The 21137-nt window shown below is 53.9% G+C and overlaps 2 protein-coding genes across 7 annotated transcripts in view; one reads left to right on the plus strand and one right to left on the minus strand.

Annotated features, from left to right (window-relative positions):
• Positions 1–9083, plus strand: part of UBN1 (ubinuclein 1) — a 39431-nt gene extending 30348 nt beyond the window's left edge. For 3 of the 5 annotated variants that reach the window (XM_027611146.2, XM_027611144.2, XM_027611145.2), the window contains exons 13-18: positions 698–748; positions 847–889; positions 2076–3395; positions 4323–4566; positions 4852–4941; positions 6872–9083. In XM_027611146.2, the coding sequence (XP_027466947.1) occupies positions 698–748; positions 847–889; positions 2076–3395; positions 4323–4566; positions 4852–4941; positions 6872–6921 (1798 nt within the window). In that variant the 3' untranslated portion in view covers positions 6922–9083. Of the gene's footprint in view, positions 1–697; positions 749–846; positions 890–2075; positions 3396–4322; positions 4567–4851; positions 4942–5532; positions 5607–6871 lie in introns of all 5 variants that reach the window. The other 2 variants (XR_003523024.2, XM_027611147.2) reach the window with 2 other exon arrangements.
• A 159-nt stretch (positions 9084–9242) lies between these two features.
• PPL (periplakin) overlaps positions 9243–21137 on the minus strand; it is a 44194-nt gene continuing 32299 nt past the window's right edge. For both annotated transcript variants that reach the window (XM_027613527.1, XM_027613528.1), the window contains 11 exons: positions 20888–21039; positions 19773–19870; positions 19391–19548; positions 18517–18695; positions 18295–18433; positions 17320–17513; positions 15737–15887; positions 14863–14946; positions 14123–14239; positions 13545–13637; positions 9243–12728 (listed from right to left, as the gene is read on the minus strand). In XM_027613527.1, coding sequence (XP_027469328.1) covers positions 10065–12728; positions 13545–13637; positions 14123–14239; positions 14863–14946; positions 15737–15887; positions 17320–17513; positions 18295–18433; positions 18517–18695; positions 19391–19548; positions 19773–19870; positions 20888–21039 — 4029 coding nt within the window. In that variant the 3' untranslated portion in view covers positions 9243–10064. The remainder of the gene's footprint in view (positions 12729–13544; positions 13638–14122; positions 14240–14862; positions 14947–15736; positions 15888–17319; positions 17514–18294; positions 18434–18516; positions 18696–19390; positions 19549–19772; positions 19871–20887; positions 21040–21137) is intronic.

Genomic DNA, 21137 nt, shown 5'->3' on the forward strand with positions numbered 1-21137 from the left:
GTAGACAATTCCCAGTGCTTCCTACTCCACCATCTTCCCAGAATCCAAATCATGGAGCCTTTCTTTGTGTCCCTTCTTTAGGTGGACTTGCTCTTTTCTTTACAGATTGAACATCTGAAAGTGCATAGGGGGGCGCCTGGGTGGCTCAGTTGTTAAGCATCTGCCTTTGGCTCAGGTCATGATTCCTGGGTCCTGGGATCGAGCCCTACATTGGGCTCCCTGCTTAGCGGGAAGCCTGCTTCTCCCTTTCCCACTGCCCCTGCTTGTGTTCCCTCTCTTGCTCTGTCTCTCTCTGTCAAAAAAATAAAATCTTAAAAAAAAAAAAAAAAGAAAGCGCATAGGGAGGGGCATAAAGAAAATTCTGTTGTGTTTCCCTGGAAGAAGACTGCGCTGTGGTCACTCCACATTTGACTCTTGGAAGGGATGAGAATCAGCAATAAGGAAAGCAGTCCTGCCTTTAGGGGAAAAATCACTATGAGAAATTTTGCGGCAGAGCCATAGCTTTTTTGGGTCACTCCTAGACTGTTTGCTTTCCAGTGGCCAGTGCAGCCATTTTAGGAATTAAGCTCACCAGGCCACTGACATTTAAGGTGTAATAGCCACTGAGTACCAGGGATGGCAGGAAAGCTCTAGAAGCAGAGAGCCTGCCTTCAGGGGGTTTCCACAGACTGCCTCTAGTGTTCTTTCTCTGTTTCAGGACTCTGTTTAAGGAGAGCAGACGAGGCCACGGGCACTTGACATCAATCCTGTGAGTGTCTCAGTATTTTCTCTTCTCAGGGCGACGGTTATTTTCACCTCCTTTGTGGATCTTCTCTAAACCTTTTCTGTGTTCATTCATTTGAACAGGGCCAAGAAGAAAGTAATGGCCTCTTCCAAAATCAAGATGAAGGTGAGTCAGCCTGCTCAGGTCATGTGCTCTTCTCCTTTCTCTCCAGCCATGCATATGAAACCTCTTAAGCGACTAGAGCAGCTCATTGAGGTTGGCTGGACTGGGGGATAGCTCTTCAGGATGGCACCCTTGAGGCTGTCCAAGAGGCAGCCTGGCCCATCGCAGGAGCCTGAGGTTGGCAGGGCAGAGACCTGAGCCGGGCCACTTAGTACCTTCCAGCCTTAGTTCTAGGAGACAGTACCCATCTGGCCCTTTCCTGGGGTGGTAGTGGTGGTGGTGGTGGTCGGATTTCAATGAGGTCTTCCTGACAGCCCTCTGAGGCGTGAAGAGCCCCTGCAGATTTGAAGGTCGTATAGTGTGATGATATTCTTTTCATGAAAGAACACTGCTAGCCAGGTGCAGGTTTGCCTGGAGCTGTACCGGAAGGGACAGGTGGCTTTGTTGTGTTTGCCTGGTGGAGATGGGGGGAACTGAAAACCATCTTAGGCATTTCAGAAGCTTTTGAATGTAGTAAAAATTGCTGTTTTACTGAAATTTTTAACAGCTCATGTGGCTGTATAGTGTCCTTAACCATACATAAACAGTCCATGAGAATAAGCTGTGTAAATTCTGTATTCTAAAGTATCTGTTGAGGTCCTACAGTGTCTAGGACAAATTGCATTAAGCACTTGGAATGTGAGAATGATGAGGTAGACCCTGTTCCCACTCCCGTGACAGGACTTTTCCTTTGCACCCAACTGAGGAGACAGATGCTGGAGAAGACCAAGGAGGAGAAGAAAGCTAATTTAAGGCAATTCTCATGCCATGCATCATTTTCTGATTGCAGCTGGGAGTACTCTGAGACAGTGTGTGTCCAGTAGGGAGAGCATCTCTTTGCTCAAGTCTTACACTTTTTCAGAAACAGAGAAGAAGAGTTTCTTTGTGGGTGGATGGGTACCTAGCAAGAAAGCATGCTTGGTAAGCCCAGCCCCAGCCAGCCAGACAGGAGCCAGAGGGGGTGAAGGAGTTCAGCACTTTCAAGTCCAAGCAGGCGTGGCAACCGCTCTCTTCCTGTCTTGTTTTGTGATTGTACAGGAAGACCTGGTTCTTTGGGCCTTGTGGTGTTCTCACATTTGTGTTCTCACCACAGGGCCAGTGTTGGCACCTTTGGACATTTCTAAACATCAGAATTCCTGCTTTCCTTTAGGAATCATCTACTAAGCCTGATAAAAAGGTTTCCATCCCACCAGGCCAGATTGGCGGCCCCCTGGCTTTGCCTTCAGAACACCTGGGAGGAGGCCTGAGCACTGGGGCTACAAACAGGGAGCTCTCAGCCCAGGCATCTGGCAGCCTTGCTAATCCTGCTCCTATCAACCTGGAGGACTCGTTGGATGGAGACTTGATCCGTAATTCAGCCTCCTCATTGGAGGTGGTGTCTAAGGAACTGGCTGTGCTGAGCAGCAGAGCAGGTGGGAGCTCTGAGTTCCCACTGCCGGCACCCTCAAAAGTACCTGCAGAGAAGATGGTGGGCGTCGTGTGTTCAGAAGAGAAGAGGAACTTTCTGAAGCCCAGCCCTTCTGCCCCGCCAGCCTCTAGTTCCCTGCAGTCTCCCCTCAATTTTCTGGCCGAACAGGCTTTGGCACTGGGGCAGTCCTCTCAGGAGACAAAACCAGAGAGCTCTGGCTACAAAGAGCTGTCCTGTCAGGCCACGCTCAGCAAGGGCCTGTCGGAAGTGCACCAGTCCAAAGCAAAGCACCATGGCTTGCCACGGACGCCTCATGCACCCCAGGCGGCAGCTCCTGTGCCTGGCCCCCAAGTCAAAGTCTTTCATGCAGGCACTCAACAGCAAAAGAGCTTCACCCCTCCAGCTCCTTTTGTCAATAAGCTCCAGGGCCCAAAGCCTTCCTCCCCGCAGTGCCATCGTTCCCTCCTCCAGCTTGTGAAGACAGCAACCAAAGGCCAGAGCTTCCATCCCTCCACGCCGGCCTCTTCAGGAGGCACACCAGCCTCTAGCAGCAACTCTCATAAGACCCCAGCCTCGTCCTCCACTGCCCTGAGCCATCCAGCAAAACAGCACTCAGCCAGCTCTTCAGGGCCATCTTACAAGAATAGTCCCTTTGCCAGCTCGGTCTCTAAACACGGGGTTTCTTCTGGCAGCTCTTCCTCTGGAGGAACACCAGTCCAGAGCTCTGCTTCCGGGAACCTGCTCCCCGGCGTACAGCCTCCCTCCGCAGGACCGTCTGCCAGCAGACCTGTCCCAGGCTCTGCAGTGAAAAAACCACCTGTTTCCCAGAAGCTGACCCTGGTGGCCCCTCCGGGTGGTCCAAGTGGAGACTCCAGTGGTGGGACCCAGGGAGTGGCAAAGCTACTGACCTCCTCCCTGAAGTCCAGCGCGGTTAGCAGCGTGACATCGTCTACCTCCTTGCCAGTGAGTGTCCTGGCACAGCAGCCCGCCCCTCGTGGGTCTTGTGGACAGGGCCGCTTGCCTTGCCCTGCTCGGAGAGTGAGATCTGACACTGAAGGTCAGGTAGGAACAGTGAGCCCAGAAATCGGAAGGAGGACTGGGCTTCCTGTTTTCAGGTCTTTACTTTTCTGATGGTAGGAATCTTAGGAGAGCCTGAAACTTCTCTTGAGGATGAGCAGAAGGAAGGGCCTAGTTTGCAGGGATGCTATGATTGTGGGTGGTATAGAATGAGTCACAAAACTCCTTTCCTATCTCATAGCTCCTACTTGTCCATCTCTCCAAACAAGTAAACGAAATGCTGTCACCTCTCAGATCATCAGCTTTATGGAGATGTTCATGCCCCAGGAAGAGTGACTCTTTTGGTTGGGTTTTAAAGGACTCTGCAGGTCAGACAGAGGCAGTTTGGCAGAGTCCAGTGGTTAATGAGGCTTGCCTGTGGGTAATTACAAGAAATTTGGATGCAGGTTGGGGGCATGGGAGAGAGCAGTTGTTTTCATTTTTCCAGTATATAAAAAGATTATATGTTTACAAAGACAAAACTGTAGAAAGGTATGTTCAGCAAGGTCTCACCTGCCTCTGTTCTGTCCTACCACCCCTGCAAGGTGACTATTCCTTAGTTTCACATTTTTCCTGTTTTTTCTAAAAACAAAGATCAGTACAAACAAATGTATGTTTTATGTATATAAATATGGACACACCAGTGTTTGTATGTGCCTACATCTGTGGATGTCTACAGAAGATATCCTTCCTTTTTTGTACAAAGGAGGCATAGTTAATACCCAGCTTTTTAAGTGAACACTGTCCTAGGAGCCATTCCACGCCAGTTCAGAGGCTGTCATCTTCCTTCCTCTGGGGCGCCAGAGTACGGGGCACCTTCCTGAAGGGTGGTCTCTGAGTGGGTCCCCGCCCTGCACGTCCGTTTCCAGCCTTGGTCTGTGTGTGAGCTGCGGATGGAGCTGGCGTTCTGACCATGCTGTGTTTCCTCCCCAGAAAGGAACGAGTGGGGCTGTGCTGCTGGCCAGCTCCTCGCCCTTAAATCTGCTGTCTGCATCCTACAAGTCCGGCAGCGCGAAACTGCCCGGAGCCATGAACTCCAACTCCCTGGGGATCATCTCCCAGTTTCCCCTCCACGTGCTCTCCTTCAGCGCCGAGTCCTCTGCGAAAGCAGGGGTTTCCAAGGATGCCATCGTCACGGGTCCTGCCCCTGGGACATTCCACCACGGCCTCAACCATAGTAAGTGCTGCTCTTATTTCTCCTCATGCTGGAGGGACAGAAGGTTCCCCAGCACCTGTGCCCCCACTGATGAGTTCTTTTGTCGTGTGCTGGGTTCCTGTGTTTGTCTGGTGTGTGACCATGGGCAGCGTTCCTGGGATCCATGCTGAGCCCCCCTTCCCCTTGGGGTTCTCACCCAGGACCGGTCCAGTAGGTTGTCTGGGCTCTCAACCACCGAAGCAGCTTTTCTGTTCCTGTCTTCAATGTGTGTGTTTTGTTCTTTTCTCCCCTCCTGTTTTCTCTCAGGTCTCCTGGCTGGCTTGCACTCCAGCCCACCCCGTGCAGCGCCTCTCCCACACGCTGCCGTGTCCACCCACATCCCGCAGAGTCTGCCAGGTAATTGCCAGGTGATCAGAGTGCCGTGCATCCCGTACGCCATTCTGCTCCCTACCCATTAGATGCCTTGTCTGCTGCCAGGGAGTTTAGTGTCTTCAGCTCGCTGTTACAATATTGTCTTGGTTTGTCCTTCAAGGCTCTGGCTCTTCGAGTACTCAGAGAGACTGACAGAGGCTTCCACTTTGAAATTTCCCCTCGTTCCCCACTTGGAACTGCCACTGGGTCAGCCTTATCCTGTGTGATCACAGGGGAGTTTGTAATGGCCTGTGTGCGAGGCAGGTGAATTCCCTTAGCTAAAGTTGGTGCTCACATCGGTGCTAATACCCAGGGGCTAATCGGGGCACTGAAAGGCCTTTACATTGAAGCTGCTGCACCTTCCAGGTGCGGCCAGCTAAACTTTAAGTGAAAGGGAGAACCCAAACAGCAGCAAGGTCACAGGGGCAAGGTCTTAGGGACCCTTCCCTGTGATGTCAGCCTGTGTGCCAGAGAGGAGCATCTTTCATTTGAGTTCAGGGGTGAAGGCAGACATTAGGGAGCACAGCAGGACCTGGGGCAGCATTCCTCTTCTCTTCCTGCTTTTCATCTCTGTAGGTCAGTAGATTTCAGAAAGGGATGTGGTATTGCTGTGAGAAGGCCGCACAGATGCTCCAGCTGGCACCTTCCCAGTAAGTGATTGGCCTCGCCCTGTGCTGGAACATGATTCGTAAACATGCCTCATGGCACACTGGTGGGAAGCCTCATGGGATCTTGGTTTTGGCCTACTGCGCTCTTCTTACTACTCTAGACCTGCTCCAGAGAGGACCGGGGATGCTATGTCAGTCAGGGGAGAGCTATTCTTCAGGAAGCTGAGCCTGGGTAGTGCTGGTGCACAGGTGCCAGGGTGGGAGTAAGACAGGGAGCTTGCCTGGCTAGGCATGCCTGTGGCCTGACGCTTCCCAAGTCTGTGTCTATCTCCAGATTTGCAAGGGGTCTCTGGCCCCCGTGTCCCAAGGCTGATGCATTCCTAGTGAGCACCACAGGCCGTCTGGGCATAAGACTGGACTGAAAATTTTCAAGGTGGAAATTTTGCTTCTTTAGAGAAAGGAACCAAGGGGCTAAGCTTCCTGGATCAACAGTGACTCCATTTTCCTCTAGAGAAGCCATAGCTCCAGTGGACTTACTCTGCAAACTGGCGGCTGCTGTAGTAGCTAAGAGAATAACATGGGGGTCACAGAGCCACCTAGGTGGGAGTGTGTGGTTTGAAAGATGGCACATCACAGTGCCAGGAGACACTCCACTTAGCAGAAAGAGCATAGTTAGCCGGGCCTTTCCTCTGAAGATGTTGCAATTTCCGTGGCACACGGAATGTCACACTTTCAAACAGAAACAAAATAATTGAAGAGCCATTGGAACATGACTGTTGGCCTGTGGTATTTTCAACAACCACAAAAAGGAAAAGCACTTTCCTGTACCCTCTCTGTCTCCTTTAGCCCTTCTTCACGTTGGAGGATTACGTTGAGTGGTTGTTAAGTGAAAAGCTGCCTGCTTATTTCAGCTGTGTGACTGTGTCTGCCTTGCTTTCTTTCCCGTGCAGACTCGGAATGCTAGCACCTTTGAATTTGTCTTTGTAGGGCCGGAGGGTTTTGATGGTGAGAGTGCTCACTGCTGCTTGAGTGGAGCGCAGTGCGCCAGGGGATGGTGGTGGCAGTGGGGAACGGAAGCGGCTCTGGGTGCGCGGCATGCAGCGGGCAGCTGCCATCACAGAGCTCAGAGTGCCATGCACACTGTGAGCTGCTGCAAGTGGCAGTGCTTTCAGTCTTTGCCAAGGGTTTTTGGGCTCAGCCTTCGGGGGGCTTTTGCTATGTAGGTGATCTCCTTGAGGTTTTACCGCCACCTTGAGGGAATCTGAGATCCTGAAAGACTTGTGTTATTTTTGCTTATTCTTTTCCAGATGCTTCTCAACTTCACGGAAAAGGGCCCGGTGTACCACGGAAATTGTGACCTCTTCAGAGGAAAGGCCCGACTAACATAGGTCTGGGCGGAAGCTGAACAAGTAGGTCTCAGAAACTGGATAATCACTATGCTCTTTCTGCCCCGATTGGCTTTCTTCTGGAGAAGGTGTGAGTGCTAAGTGGAGCGTCTCTTGGCACTGTGATGTGCCTTCTGTTAGGGGACCAGCCCTGGGCTTCTCCGGAGGCACGGACTGGCCTGGTGTTCCGGGCTGCGCGGCTGTGTCATGGACAATCGTTGGAGGGGCAGCTCTGGGCTGGGGTGCGCGCTGGGTCATGTACGAAGCTCTGGTGTCGGGGCAGAGCAGTTGGCACACGTGCTTTAAATCCACCTGACCCCTGGCATTTGGTCAGAGTACCTCATGGTGCCCTAGTGGTCAGGGACTCCTTCTGGCCACAGTGGGATCCCTGGATGGTCATGGTGTCTGTCCCATCCTCACGCTGTGTGCTCAACAGGACAAAAACCTCCCAGCTAATACACAGCTGGGAGACTTACCTTGTTTTTTTGAAAAATACTCAGAACACCTAATGTGTGCCCATCATGGTGGTGGCCAGCATCTCTGCCTGAACGTGACAGTGAAGCTCTTTCAGAGAAAAGACCTTTGTAGATTCAACAGTTGTGACAGGATTTTTAAAGACACTTATTTTGGTCCAGATTTCATTATTACCATTAATGCATTGGATAGAATGGGACTGCTTTTTGCCTGTCATATTATAGTAAGACATAATTCCAGTGCCTTTATGGTGGAGCAGAATTAGACACGTCCATTCAGCCCTCTGGGTGGATCTCAGATGGAAGACTTTTTTAAAAGATATGTCTGTATTTAAGACATAACCAGTTTGAGTTTTTTACAGTTGCACATCATAATCTGTGCCGTCCTGACTTGAAGGTCATCTGGGCCCCCAAATCCCAAGTCCCAATACAGCCCGGGCCCCCATTTTGTTTGTTTCAGAGTTCATACAGGTGGACTGCAGAGCCCCAAAGCCCTTCATCTCTTAGAGGGCCAAGGATATGAGGGGTTCCAAGTCACAGACATTCCAGTTTGTTTTGTTTAGAAACCATTGTCAGGCAGAGCTGCAGGAACAGACCTCTGTGAAGCGTCTGCCATGTAGAAACAGGCCTCGCCGTCCTGGAGCTCTCCACGTAGCAGGGCTGGGCGTTGACTTAAGGGTGGCGCGCCGATGAGCATGGAGAGTGCGCCAGAGACAGACTAGGACAGCTACCGCGGAGCGCACTCAGCAGGCGGCTGCTTCACAAGGATGGTTAGGGCACTTGCCTGTCCGGTGAAGTGTGTACCACAAGGCGTGTCTGAACTGACTGCTTCAGCTAAGTGATTGCAATTATGTTAAGAGTAATCCGCCTCCTCAGAATGTACACCTGTGTGACGACACAGGCAGCTCTCTTGGTTCCTGCCTTCCAGGGTACAGTGCTCAGTAACTCAGTTCATGCAGAGGTTTGCCCGGGTTCAGATGGAGCAACACCTCCGTCAGCTGTCCGGCTAGGCCTCTGCTGTTTGTTTGGCTTTTTTCTTTTTCTTTTTTAAACGTAAGAACCAACATGTGTTTCACATGGGCTAGAGTGGATTCCTTATCCCTTCATTGTACCTATTTTTTGCAACTTGGGTTTCCAGTTTGTTTACAGAATATAGTCTTAGGTAGTAGCAAAAGAGCCAAAGAAGAGATTTGTATTGCTGAGCTCAGAGCCGCGCAGAGGCCGCCCGTGAACACTGAGCAGTGGGAACTCTCCAGGTTTCTCCACCCGAGAACACCCAAGGTCCCTTCCCTGCAGCGCTCCCTCCTCCCCATGTACCATTGAGTGTGCAGCTGGAGCAGAATACCCTCATTTTTAGGAATCTAGTGATGCCTCTTGCCTCAGGGAAACGTTTCTTTGATGGGGAGTTTATGAGATTTCTTTTTCTTGTTTATGCTTTATTTGTGGTAACGAAAGAGTGAGTGACTTACACAGCCACGGCCGTTGCGCCCGGCAGGCAGAGCGGGCTCCGGGGTGGGGTGGAGGGGGGCGCTGCCCTTGGTGCAGCCGCTCCTGAGGTGTGAGAGGGGCTGTGGCTTTTGTGCGGCGAGACTATGTTGGTGTTGGGGGTGGTGTGGAAATTGTTAATCTTGTATAAAGCAACTAAATAAATTGTTTCAAGGTTTCCAAAACATTGTTTCTCATTCTTTTTACCTTTTTTGCAACTAATTCTTCTTCCCCTAGGAGCTGGTAGATGTGGAATATCCATTTTGGCCATAAGCCAAGAGGGAGCAGAGGAAATAAAAAGCCTCACGGGCAAAAGAAGAAGAAACACTATGAAATTAGAATCAAGCCACCAGGTGTTTATTTTCGCATTATAAATAGAGTTCCCTAGTCCCATTTTCTTACATAATACATGAGATAACAGAGAACCTAAAATTCATTTGGTGAAAAGTCAGTGTATGGTTAGTATACCTCAATACCAATGAGCGGATAAAAAGACTTGTAAGGCACTAAAACTAAGGCTAATAGCAATACAGTCCTTTATGAAAATACTTTAATTTCAGAACCACAACACATTCTCTGATGGTGCGTTTTCCTGGGACAATCTGGCTGACAGTTTACCTTCACTATAGCACCAAAGGCCAGACATTGTTCTGGCTTTGCACCTTTTCTGGCCTAGAACCCGGATCTGTCTCACCAGGAGGCCTCTGACAGAAAGTCTGCTCTCAGCCAGTACCCAGGGGGATATGAATGCAGGTCAGCAGCCCTGAGGGTCCCAGTCCTTTGATGTATGGAAAGGTATGTGAAAGGGAGGCCTTTCTGCTCGAGGGTACCCCCCACCTGGGGTGTGAAGGCCGGTGCTCAGAGTGGGCTTGTCTTCTTCAGTCGTCATGGGTCGTGTGCTTTAGTTTTTTTGGGTTGCTTCCAGGTGTCACACAAGGAGTCTACTGATGGAAGTGTGTAGGAAAAGGGACAGCAGAGTGGCATCATGGTTGTCTGATCATCAGAGAATGAAGCAGGTCCCTCACCCAGGTTGAATGACAGCGAGGGTTGGGGGATGTGCTCAGCTCTGCACAGGTCAGGAGTCTGCACAGGGCCAGGGAGGAGAAGACACGGTGGTACTGGGTAGGCTTCCAAGAAGACAGGGGGCTAGGCTGTGCCTACTTCTGTCCAGACACCAGGACGGCCAGCTCCTGAATGGACATATCCTTGTTGACATAGCGGTCATACTGAGCCGGTGTCAGCCTTCCTTTCTGCAGGGCCTCTTCAATGGAGAACTTCCTGCCAGACTTCCTGTCGTGGATCACAGAGGACTCTCCGCTAGGACCCTTCACCGAGATTTCCTCCCAGTCACATTCCTGGCTCCTGAGTTTGACAAACATGTTCCAGTCGATGAGACCGGCGCGATGGGCTTCCTCTGGGGACAGCTCCCGGCCCGTGTCGGGGTCGATGACCACAATGGAGCGCCGGAGGTGGTTCTCCCTCTGCTCCCTCTTGACGGCCACGGAGCCCAGGCGCTTCTGCAGCTCATCGATCTCAAGGTCTTTGTCTTTGGAGAGCCTCTTGAGGTCATCCAGTTCTCTCTCCAGGGACCACAGTCTAGAGTCCAGGTTCGTCGCAGAGTCTGCCGTGGTCATGTTTCTCAGGTCTCGTGTTTCTGTTGCAGCCATTTCAATTTCCGACTGGAGTCTCCGGGTCTCGAGCTGCAGGCTCTGCCGCTCCAGCTGCAGCCTGTGGTTTTCTTCCCTTAGGAAGTCCAGCTCTTTGGATGACTTGGAGTTACAGAACTCCAGCTCCGACAGCTTGGCTTCCAGCCGACTCACTTCCGCATCCAGATCCCTCTTGCTCCGGCTCTCCTCCTCCAGGCTGCTCTTGAGCTTCTGGATCTCTTGTTCGGTGTCACCTTTCTCCACCTGGATGCTTTCGGAGAAGACCACCTTCTCCTTGACCTCCATCTTCTCCAGGTTGTCGAGCTTCTTTCTCAGGGTCTCGAGTTCGCTCTCCAGGACCTGCCGCCGGTGCCTCTCTTCCTCGAGCTGGACTTTGAGCAGAGAGTGTTCCCTGGCCTGCTGGGGATCCTGCTGCAGCACCACCTTCTGCTTGAGGGTCACTTTCTCCCGGGCCTCCCCCTCCTCCTCCTCCAGGTCGGCCAGCCGCTGCTTCAGACGCTGCACCTCCAGCTCGGCCTCCCTGCGCGCCTGCCTCTCGCGTTCCAGCTCCTCCAGCTGGCGTTCAAGCTCCGCACGCCGGCGCTGCAGCCGTCGCAGCTCCCCCCGGAGGTTGTCGATCTGCCGCAGCTCCACGTCGATGCTCTCGGTGAAGGCGTTCACCTCAGCCCGCAGGCCGGGCTCCTCCTCGTACCTGACCACCTCCTGCTGGACCACCTTTTCCTTCACCTGGGACAGCTCCTCCTCCTTCTGCCTGATCTTCTCCTCCTGGGAGGCCCCCTCCCTTTCCAGATCCACTTGTTTCCTCTGTTCCTCTGAGAGCCTGGCCCGCAAAGACTGCACTTCCTCTTTGGTTTGGGGGTCTTCCTGGAACTGGAGGATCTCCTGGACCACCTCCTTGGTCTGCACCTGGGGTTTGGTGTCTTTCAGGGACTGGATCTCTTGCTTCAGCTGGTAGATTTCTAAATCACACCTTTCAATGAGTCTTGTCTTGTCCACAATCTCCTCCCTGAGCCTCTGAAGCTCCTTCTCCATCTCAGGGTCAGTCTTGTACTTGATGACTTCCTTGGTCACTTCTTTGACCTCTACCTGAGGGCCCCGCCTCCTGAGCGCCTCCAGCTCACCCCGGTAGCTCTTCAGCTGCTCCTCGGCCGCCCGGTACTTGCGCTCCTGCTCCACGAGCTCCAGGCGGAGGTTGGCCACTTCCCTCTCTGCCTCGGGGTCCGGCCGGACGATTTCCCGCACTTTCTCCTGCACCAGCACTCTGGCATTTTCCTCCTCCAAGGCCCAAATCTTGCGGAGCAGCTCAGTCTTCTCCCTCTGGTTGGCGCGAGCCTTGGCCTCCTCATCCTCATACTGGCGTTTGAGGTCTCCCACCTCCCTCTCGGTTGCCACATCCTTTTCCACCTTAAGCACCTCCTTCACTGTGATCTTCCCCTCCGCCATGGCCCGCTCCTTCTCCAGCCTCTTGAGCTTGTCCTGGAGGAAGGTCAGTTCCTCCTCGCACTCCTCCCTGAGCTGGCCCTCCCGCTGCTGGGCCTCCTGCAGCTGCCGGTACTCTGCCTCCAGCTGGGGGTCATTCTGCAGCTTCACCACCTCCTTCTCGGTCACCTTCTCCTGTGCCCGGTTCTTCTCCTCGGCCAGGGCCGCGATGCGCTGCTGCAGGAGGGCCGCCTCTGCTTCCCGGGTGCCTTTCTGCCGCCTCAGCTCCTCCAGCTCCTCCCTGAGCTTCAGGACCTCATCCGCCTGGGCTCTGTCTGGCTCGATGCGCAGGACCTCCTTGACCACATACTCCTGCCCCCCATCCCTGGTCTCCTGCTCCAGGGTGCGCAGCCGCAGCCGCAGCGTCTCCAGTTCATCCTGCAGCAGCTGGTTCTTGTGCTGCTCCTCCACCAGGGTCTGCTGCATCTGCTGGAAGCCCTCCTCGAGCACAGGGTCTGGCACCTTCTTCAGCACTTCTTTCTTGACCACCGCTTCCTGGGGGCTCCGCTTCTGCAGAGTCTGGATTTCTTCCTGGGCGCTCCTGACCTCCTTCTCCAGCTGCTGTCTCCGCTCAGTCTCCTCGTCCAGCTCCTTCTGAACCTTCCACGTCTCCTCCACTGTGGAGCCTGCTGTGCTCCCTTGCAGGGTCTCATGGCTCGCTCCCACCTCCGGCTGCTGAGGAGGAGAAGACAGTGCGTGGTTAAAGCTGCACGCTCTGCCTGGCCTGTTCCCACCGGTCAGAGCACACCTCGGTTACCATGAGCGTGTCAGACTGGTTGTCCGGTGACCCCCAAGGCTCCCTCAGTGCCGAGATCACTAGAGTTCTAGGGTTACTTTTGAAAATGGTAAAAACAAGTAGTTTAGGTTTTTTAAATGATAAAATATTTTACAGCCACAGAAGAGTGTGAAGTGAAACCACACTCTGGTCGTGTTTCCAGAGGCTATGGGTCATCTTTGAGACGTGTATCTGTGCACAGATGGTTGTCCCCTGTTCTGCACTCAGCTTGTTTCCACAGTGGTGCTACTTCATTTTCCACTGTGTGGACGGACGGACGTGGGCTTCTGAAAATAAGTAACCTGCTCCTGGGAACTCAGCAGATGTTTGTTGGATGGCACGCGTGTTACAGTCATGTCAACAGAGGCGCTGGCGGGGGCCAGTACTTGGCCTGGTGCTGTCCAGCCATGTTAGCAAGGGACACTGCCGCCAGCTCAGTCTGTTTCTTAGAAGCAGAATGAGCCTTATTTCTCACCTGCTGGCATAGTTTTGAGTAAAATGTCTTAGAGGGGCACCTAGGTGGCACAGTGGGTTGACTCTTAATTTCCGCTTAGGTGGTGATCTCAGGGCCGTGGGATTGGGCTTCGAGCTATTCGAGGAGTCTGCTTGGGATTCTCTCTCTCCCTCGCCTCTGCCTTTCCCCTGTCTCTTTCGCTCTCTTGCTCTAAAATAAATATAATCCTAAAAAGAAAAAATGTTTTACTAAGATCTGTTACCTGTCTCAGGATACTCAGAGCAAACTCCAGATTCTGCAGCCTCTGTCTATTGATGGCGTTAACTTCCGTGAACTTGGCAGCAAGAGCAGCTTCCTACAGGAGAGAAGTTAGCAAACAGAAGTCAACAGGCTAAGCAAGAGCAAGCTGGACAGTATTTGGAAAGTCCGGCATTTGGGGACAGAGCGTGGCTTCTGGCCTCTTGCTACCTGGAGTTGGAGTGCAGTCTCAACTGATGGAAAAACTGGATTTAGAGGGAGAAGGCTAAGTCCCCTATCTGTGCCTTAATGTTCTCGTGTGTAGAAGGAATCACATCATCCCTCCATATGTACTTAAGAGGAGCAAAGTGGGAGCCTCCCAAATCCATGGCTCTGGCCCAGATACCTCCAGAAGTCTGTCTTTCTAGGTGTATCAGCGTGGCTGCCCGAGAACAAGTCCGTTATTTTTTCTTACTGAACCTGTTTGCACCCAGGAGGGCTTCTCAGCCCAGCTTCCCTACTGGGTGTACATCTCGGAGGCCTGCATGCCCTGCTCCCTAGAGGCCCCGGCAGCTCCAAGGAGGCCCAGCCTGCAGAGCTCACCTCTTCCCTCACTTTGGCAGCAGGAGACTGGAGCCTGGCTCTCTTGCTCATGTGGCTGCTCCTTCCATTCTCCAGATCAAGAAGGGACCTGAGCTTCTCGGCTTCTAACTCATAGTCCTGAGTGAGAGAGAGACGTCAGAGAGGGCAGACAAAGGCATGAAGTCCGAAATGTTGTGCCCCTTGTAGCTGACTGCAGATGTCTGCACAGCTGCATCAACCTCCAGGAGGTTTTGAGAACCATCGGCCCAGCAGCACCACAGAGCTTGGTCTCTAAACGACCTAGGACACAATGGAAAGTGCCAGCACTCGCCCAAGCACCCCCAGGGCTCCCCCCAGCCCCACGTGTGGCACTCTGCTGCTTCATTTACTGCGGCGCCGGAAGCAGTTCCTCACCTTGCTGCCTCCCGATCCCCCTCTTGTGTGAGTGTGACAAGTGGATGAAGGATAACTCGCCTGGCTGTTTCTCTGCTATCCGCCATTTAGGTGCTTTCTTGTTTTTCTGTTTTGCTTTTATAAATAGTGCTGTTGGAGCGATTTTGTTTATCCTCCATTGTTCTTTGGTCATTTTCCCCTTGAGGATAAATTCTCCCCGTGTACTGCTCTGAGCAGTAGAAATCCCTTTTCTGGCATTCAGTGTCTGGTACCCTTGGTTTTCCCCAGGGTTGTGCCAGTTTACAGGATGCCTGCCATGCCCGGCCCAGGGCTTCCCTAAGCAGTGCACCTGGTGGGAAGAGGCTCACCTTGACAGCTTGCTGGTACTGCTGGGAGTGGGTGCAGACTTCGTGAACTTCCTGTTCCCTTCTTGCTATCTCATCTAGCAGGTTCTATAAAACAACAGAGACTTTAAAAATCAAATTAAAAAAAAAAAACCAACTTGATAGAGTAGCTGGATTCCTTAGAATCTGAAATTCTTCTGTAGCACAAGGAGTAAAGAAAGGCTTCCTTGTGTACAGCTGTTCGTCACAGAAGGCAGTTCTCTGGCCCTGTGAAGAAGGGCCGGGAGGATAATAGTCTTTGCTCGGAAACCAGTGTTTATTGAGTGCTTCGAAACGTCAGGCACTATTCTCCCATCTTACTTAGATTATCTCATTTAATCTCCCAGCCACCCTGTGAGGGAAGCACCATCATGGTCTCTGGTTTAGGAGGACACCGAGGCACAGGGAGGTGCAGTGACTTGCCCATGGGCACACAGCTATTAGGGGTAGAACGTCGCTTTGAGTCTAGGCTGTTGGGGTCCCATGTCCCTTGTCCCACACTCCAAGACTCTGCTGCCTTCCAAGGAACCAGGACTCTGAACTCTGGACGTGGGACCTTTCACCACAAGTGCTCCTCCTGTGTTGCGGCGACCATTCATTTGCTCATTCAGCCAGCCTGCTCGGATGGTCCACGCCAGGCCAGGCCCCGTACTGGACACCAAGGGGAGAGCGAGACCGCTCTCGTTCTCAGACTTAGGTGCCAGGGCCAGGTAGGGCCGAGGTCCCTTGAGGACACAGCTCTGCCAGGCCTTTGCCCTCCTCCCACCGGGGCAGGTGGCAGGCACTGCCTGGCTCCCCTCCACGCCCCCCCCCCACCCGTGCCACCATAGGCCAGTGAACATGGAGGCAGCCACCCTACCTTCTGATTCTTGAGCTTGGTCTCCATCTGGCTGAGGCTGTCTGTCTCCTGGGGCTCGTAGCTGGGGATATGGGACAAGAACTGGAGCACGTGGTCGTAGCCGCTGCAGTAGTTGTCATACGCGGCCCTGGCACTCTGCAGGCTCTGGGCCCTATGGGGACAAAACCCGTTGTCAGGCCTCTGCCACAGTCAGCGGATGCCTCCTGTACCTTTTCACAGAAGTCCTCTCCAAGCAGGAGGGATCATAGATAATCTAACAAGATAACCTAAGTAGTCCCTAAAAAGAGGGTGGTTAATGAAATTACGTAATGTTAAGTTGGAACACACTGCGGCCTCTGTCAAGCACAGGTAGGTCCCTGTGTACTGACCAGCAGAGACGCCCACGGGGCATTAGAGGCCCTCAGTAACCCACAAGTCCAAGGAGAAATCACAGGAGACGCTAGGAAACCTGAACTCACTAAAAATAAAACTAACATTTGGAGGACATAGCAAAAGCAGTGCTTATAGGGAAATTTGCAGTTCTCGGTGCTTTTATTGGAAAAGGAGGAAGTGCTCAACAGTGAAAGAAAAAAAGAAAAATTAAAGCTAAGAGCAGCAGCAGGAAATGGTAGAGAGCAGATGCCCATGACAGGAGACAGAAGAAGGGAGAAGAGGCCTGAAACCAAAGCCAGTTCCTTGAAATGGTTGGTGAATTGACGAGCCACACAACGGTCAGGAAGGAAAAAGAATATATAAATGAAATGAGAAAAGGCAGAACATCAGGAACGAGGGAGGGGATATCCCCTCGGGTTCTGGAACCAGTGAATAAGAGGATATTAGGACCACTTTTATGTCCGTCAGTTCACCCACTTGAGGAGATGGACAGATTCCTTGAAAGACAAGCTCCAGGACCTGCTCCAGGAATCAGATGACACAGAGCAGCCTGATACCTAGTGAAGACGTTGAATTTGTTGTTAAAATCTCACACCCCAGGGCGCCTGAGTGGCTCAGTTGGTTAGGCGACTGCCTTCAGCTCAGGTCATGATCCTGGAGTCCCGAGATCGAGTCCCACATCGGGCTCCCTGCTCAGCGGGGAGTCTGCTTCCCACTCTGACCCTCCCCCCTCTCATGCTCTCTATCTCTCAAATAAATAAAATCTTAAAAAAAAAAAATCTCACACCCCAAAAACAAAACGACTTGCAGGTCTGCATGGCTTCTCCATTGGTGAATTCTACGCAACATTTAAGGAAGCAGGAGGTGTTCTGTACGGGGTCTTTTGCAGAAGAGAGAAGAGGAGGAGGTTCCATTTACTGGCGCCCGACCCCGACAACGTGGATGACAGGAAAAAGCAAGCTACGGTGTAGGCAGTGAGTTGTCAACCATGTTACGTGCCCGCCCCAGCTCCTCGACAGTTTTAGAAGGGGACACAAACTGGTAGCCATGCTTCCCTTGGGGGATGGGCTGGTCACTGTAATCACCTTGGGTTTTTTAGTTTGTAGATGTATTACTGCTTTTCTCAAAAAGAGAAACTTTAGAAAACAGCCTTCGGCAGCCTCAGCGCAGACCAGCTAAGTGGAGGCTGCTGCCCGCCCACGGCTCCTCACCTGAGCTCAAGCTGCTGGCGGAGGTTGTCATAACGCTGGCCCAGCTTGTGCACCTCAGCCTCCTGGCGCTCCAGGTCTGGGCAGTGCTCCTGGAAGCGGCTGGCCAGGGCGCTGGAACACTGCTTGGCCGCTTGCAGGTTCCGTTCCACCTCACCGAGGAGGGGCTTCTGGGCCTGCAGCTCAGAGGCCAGGGCCTGCCGGGGCAGAGAGGCAGACGGCAGGCGCTGTGGCTGGGGCTTCCAGGGGCTAAGGCAGCACTGCCCCAACTGCTGGGGGCCTCCTGCCTCGGCAGGTGAGTAAGCCTGGGCATGGGAAGGGATCAGGGCTTTGCCTCCGTGTTTCTTCTTAAACCTGGTGGTCGTTTCTGCAACGTTCTGTCTCGTCACAATGACCACAACCCGGAAAACCTGACCTCTGAAAACCCTGCAGTGGGCAGCATGTGCCCTGTGACCCCACGCGCAGGACCAGAATGACTGGCTGCCCTCCAGCCACAGGGCCTCAGCTCTGAGGTGAGGATCCCCACAGGATAACTGGTGTGTGACTAAGGGGCCTCCCCAGGGCTTGAATGCCCACAGCCGACAGGCAGGCAGACACGCCAAGCGGCCCAGGGGCAACAGTGCGGAGAAAGCAGATGCTGGGGCTGCAGGCAGCTGCCAACTCTCCTGCTGCCGACCTGCTTGGGAGAGCGCGCCGGCCCAGGTGGCCAGATCTGCTCGTCGAGAGATCCTGGGAATCTGGCTGGTTGACGTGGATACTTCATTTTAAAATCAGGCTCCTGATTTCCACAAGCCCCCCGAGCAGCTGGGATTCGCGCCCTGGGTCTCCATTTGCAACCTCTGACTTGGCACGCAGCCTTTCAGAACCTAGAGACTCGCTGGCCTGGTACTCGGGGCCTCAGTCCCCGCCTGTTCAGAGGCAGTGGGTGGGGAGCACCTGGGGAAAAAGGCTCATGAGGTCCTGGGTCCCCAGACTTACCACTAGCTCCTGCCTCTTGCTGTCCAGGGCGCGGCCACTCTCAGGCACTGTGTCGTCCTGGGTCAGCTGCTTCTCATAGGTGGCCAGAGCCTCCCAGCCCTGCTGCAGGCTCTTCTCCAGACGGTTGGCAACGTCCACTCTGAGGACATGGGGCAGGAGTGACGGGTGCCCGCCTGGCCCCATGATCCCGCCCAACCTCCCCACCGCCCACCTGACACCCACTTCTCCTGGGCCAAGTCCAGCAGCTGCACCAGGTGCTCATATTTGCGGTTGGTGTCCTCCACCCGGGTCTTCAGCAAAGTTGTGGTGCTGTTGCCTGGGAGGGCCTGCATGAATTCCTCGCACTCAGCTGTGCTGTGCGCCTTCTCGGGCTCGATCCGCAGCAGCTCATTGGTGATGTTCTGTGGGGACCAAAACCCCTGGAGCTGGCCACAATCCAGCAGCCTCCTCCCCCTCCAGGGCCTTCAAGGCACAGAGGAAGCTGCTGTCCTCCCTGGGGAGCCAGCCCATAAGGAGTGTCCCCCGAATTCTGGTAGGGTGGGCTGTGACTCACAAGAGTGATGGAAATTAACAGGTAATTATCAAGCATCTACTTTTCCGCCCACATCAAGTGGATGATTTCAACCAGCTTGGGGGCCACTCCACGAGGTGGGTACTTTTCCTCTCCCCATTCACAGGTGACCCTGTAACTCCAAGCAGCTTAGGAAGGAATGTGATGGGGCCTGGCCACGACCCACCCCTGTACCCGTCCTCCTCTGGCCTTGTTTCTGAGCACACTGAGGCCTGGGCTCGAATAGCGGGTCTGCGGTCAAGCAGCCAGCAAGCAGCTCTAACTCCGAAGCTGCGGCCGCCACGCACTGTAGCCTCCCACTTGGCCACAAGCCCGCAGGCAACAAAGCCATGTGGAGGCAGCGTGAGCCTCGCTTGCCCTTCCTCCTGGGGCCGTGTTGGGGGCGCCAGGGCTCAGGCACCTCCTTGGTCATCAGCCTAAAACAGCCCCCCTCACTGCCACCACTCAGGACTTCTGGTTACATGGGGCAGGTGGTCCCTGTCAAGCACCAAGGCCCCCATGAGGAGGAGACCAGCCTAGCAGTACCTTAAGGTCCTTGGCCCGTTCAGCGCTGTCCTGCACAGCCCGGCCCTGCTCCAGCGGCGGCCGTAGGATCCCTGTGATAGCCTTCTCCTGCCGGTCCAGATCTCTGGCCACTTTATCCAAGCCAGCCAGCAGATGCCGCCCCTGAAGGTCGGAGGCATCTGCCAGAAGGAAATCACAGAGTTGGCTGGCAGTGAGGAACTGGATGGGGGGCTGTGAGGCACAGGGAGAGGGGCCTAGGAGGCCAGCTGGGACTTTTGGGGCTGGCCCAGCCTCCCCCACCCCAGCCCTCCCTGCCTCCTGCCATCCCATCTGCAGCACAGACCCGAGGTCCAGCCCCTCTTCCCTGTCCACCGGAGTCCTGCACAGTGGCCCCGGCACCCACCTCCAGGATTCTCTGCCTTCAGCACCTCATGCCGCTGCTGGAGTTTGCTCCTGCTCCTGGCTGCCTTCTGCCGCACGCCCCGGTACTGGCTGCCCAAGCTGTGGGTGCACAAATGCGCTGGGGGCCTGGGGCAGCCCACCGCCCCCTCCCCCTCCACACACGGGGCTCCAGACTGTGGCTGGGCAAAGGGCCCGGGGAGTCACAAGGCTCATCAAAATGCTCTGAAAAGTTAAAACCCGGCACACGTGGAAAGTTTGCTGTAATGCTACTTTCTTTACTTCTGGGTTCAGGTAGATCCTTCCTTCCTTCTCCTCTTCTTCATATCAAATTTTACTACCTAAAATAATCTCGTTTGTTCCTTTGTCTTCCCTAGCAAGATGTTACTCCTGAGGTAGCAGTACACAATAGGTGCTCAATGAATACTTGCTGAATGAATACACGAAGGCATTCCTCAACTCATTGAACAAAGGCGATGTTGGGTACTTACTTTGCACCGGGTACCGAACAAGGCCCTGGAGACAGTAAATCTCAAGGAGCCCCTTCCCAGCATGAGACTGACACACACACTGTTCCAATAAAGGGCAGTTGCGTGCAGTGGGAGAAGGTGCTTGAGCCAGGGTGAAGGGTGAGTGAACAGTTGGGGGAGGCTTTCACAGAAGACGTGGCCACGGGACTATCTTAATTCAAGAGGCCTCAGCCAGCCGGGCCTTGAGTAGGTGTCCAGAGGGAACAGCATATGCAAAGGCACAGAAGTAGGTGTCCAAGTAGAGGGACCAGCATATGCAAAGGCCCAAAGGTAGGTGTCCAAGTAGAGGGAACAGCATATGCAAAGACCCAGAGGTAGGTGTCCGTAGTAGAGGGGACAGCATATGCAAAGACCCAGAGGCACTTGCAGAGAAACAGCTCACTGACTGTGCCCACAGCCGGACAGTGACATTTGGCAAGTCAACCTGGCCAACAGGGTCTGCTCCTGTCCCACTTGAGCCCCCAAGGGGGTGCAGGTGTGGGGTCAGTTGCCTTCTGAGGCTGGGTCATGATGCCCAGGGCTGTGAATGGGGCCTCAGGGGCCCAGCGGATGGGGCCAGTCCTTGCTGGCTCTATCCTTTGCCCCGTACCTGTCCGTCAGAGCCAGGGCCTCGGGGTCAGTTGGGGGAATCACGAAGCAGATGGCGGGGGCAGTCAGCTTGTTCCCTGCGCTGTCCGTGAGGTCCCAGCTCTCCCCATTGTTGCTCTGCAGGGTGTAGCTGTAGCCCCGTGAGATCAGGCCCTGGCAGGGGCAGGCCGGTCAGAGGACATGGAGAGACCTGCCCTGGCCAGTGACCAGAAGCCCAGTTGCCATCTCGCCCCACCCCTCAAACCTTAGCC

Source organism: Zalophus californianus, chromosome 10, assembly GCF_009762305.2.
Source record: "Zalophus californianus isolate mZalCal1 chromosome 10, mZalCal1.pri.v2, whole genome shotgun sequence".
Classification (NCBI taxonomy): domain Eukaryota; kingdom Metazoa; phylum Chordata; class Mammalia; order Carnivora; family Otariidae; genus Zalophus; species Zalophus californianus.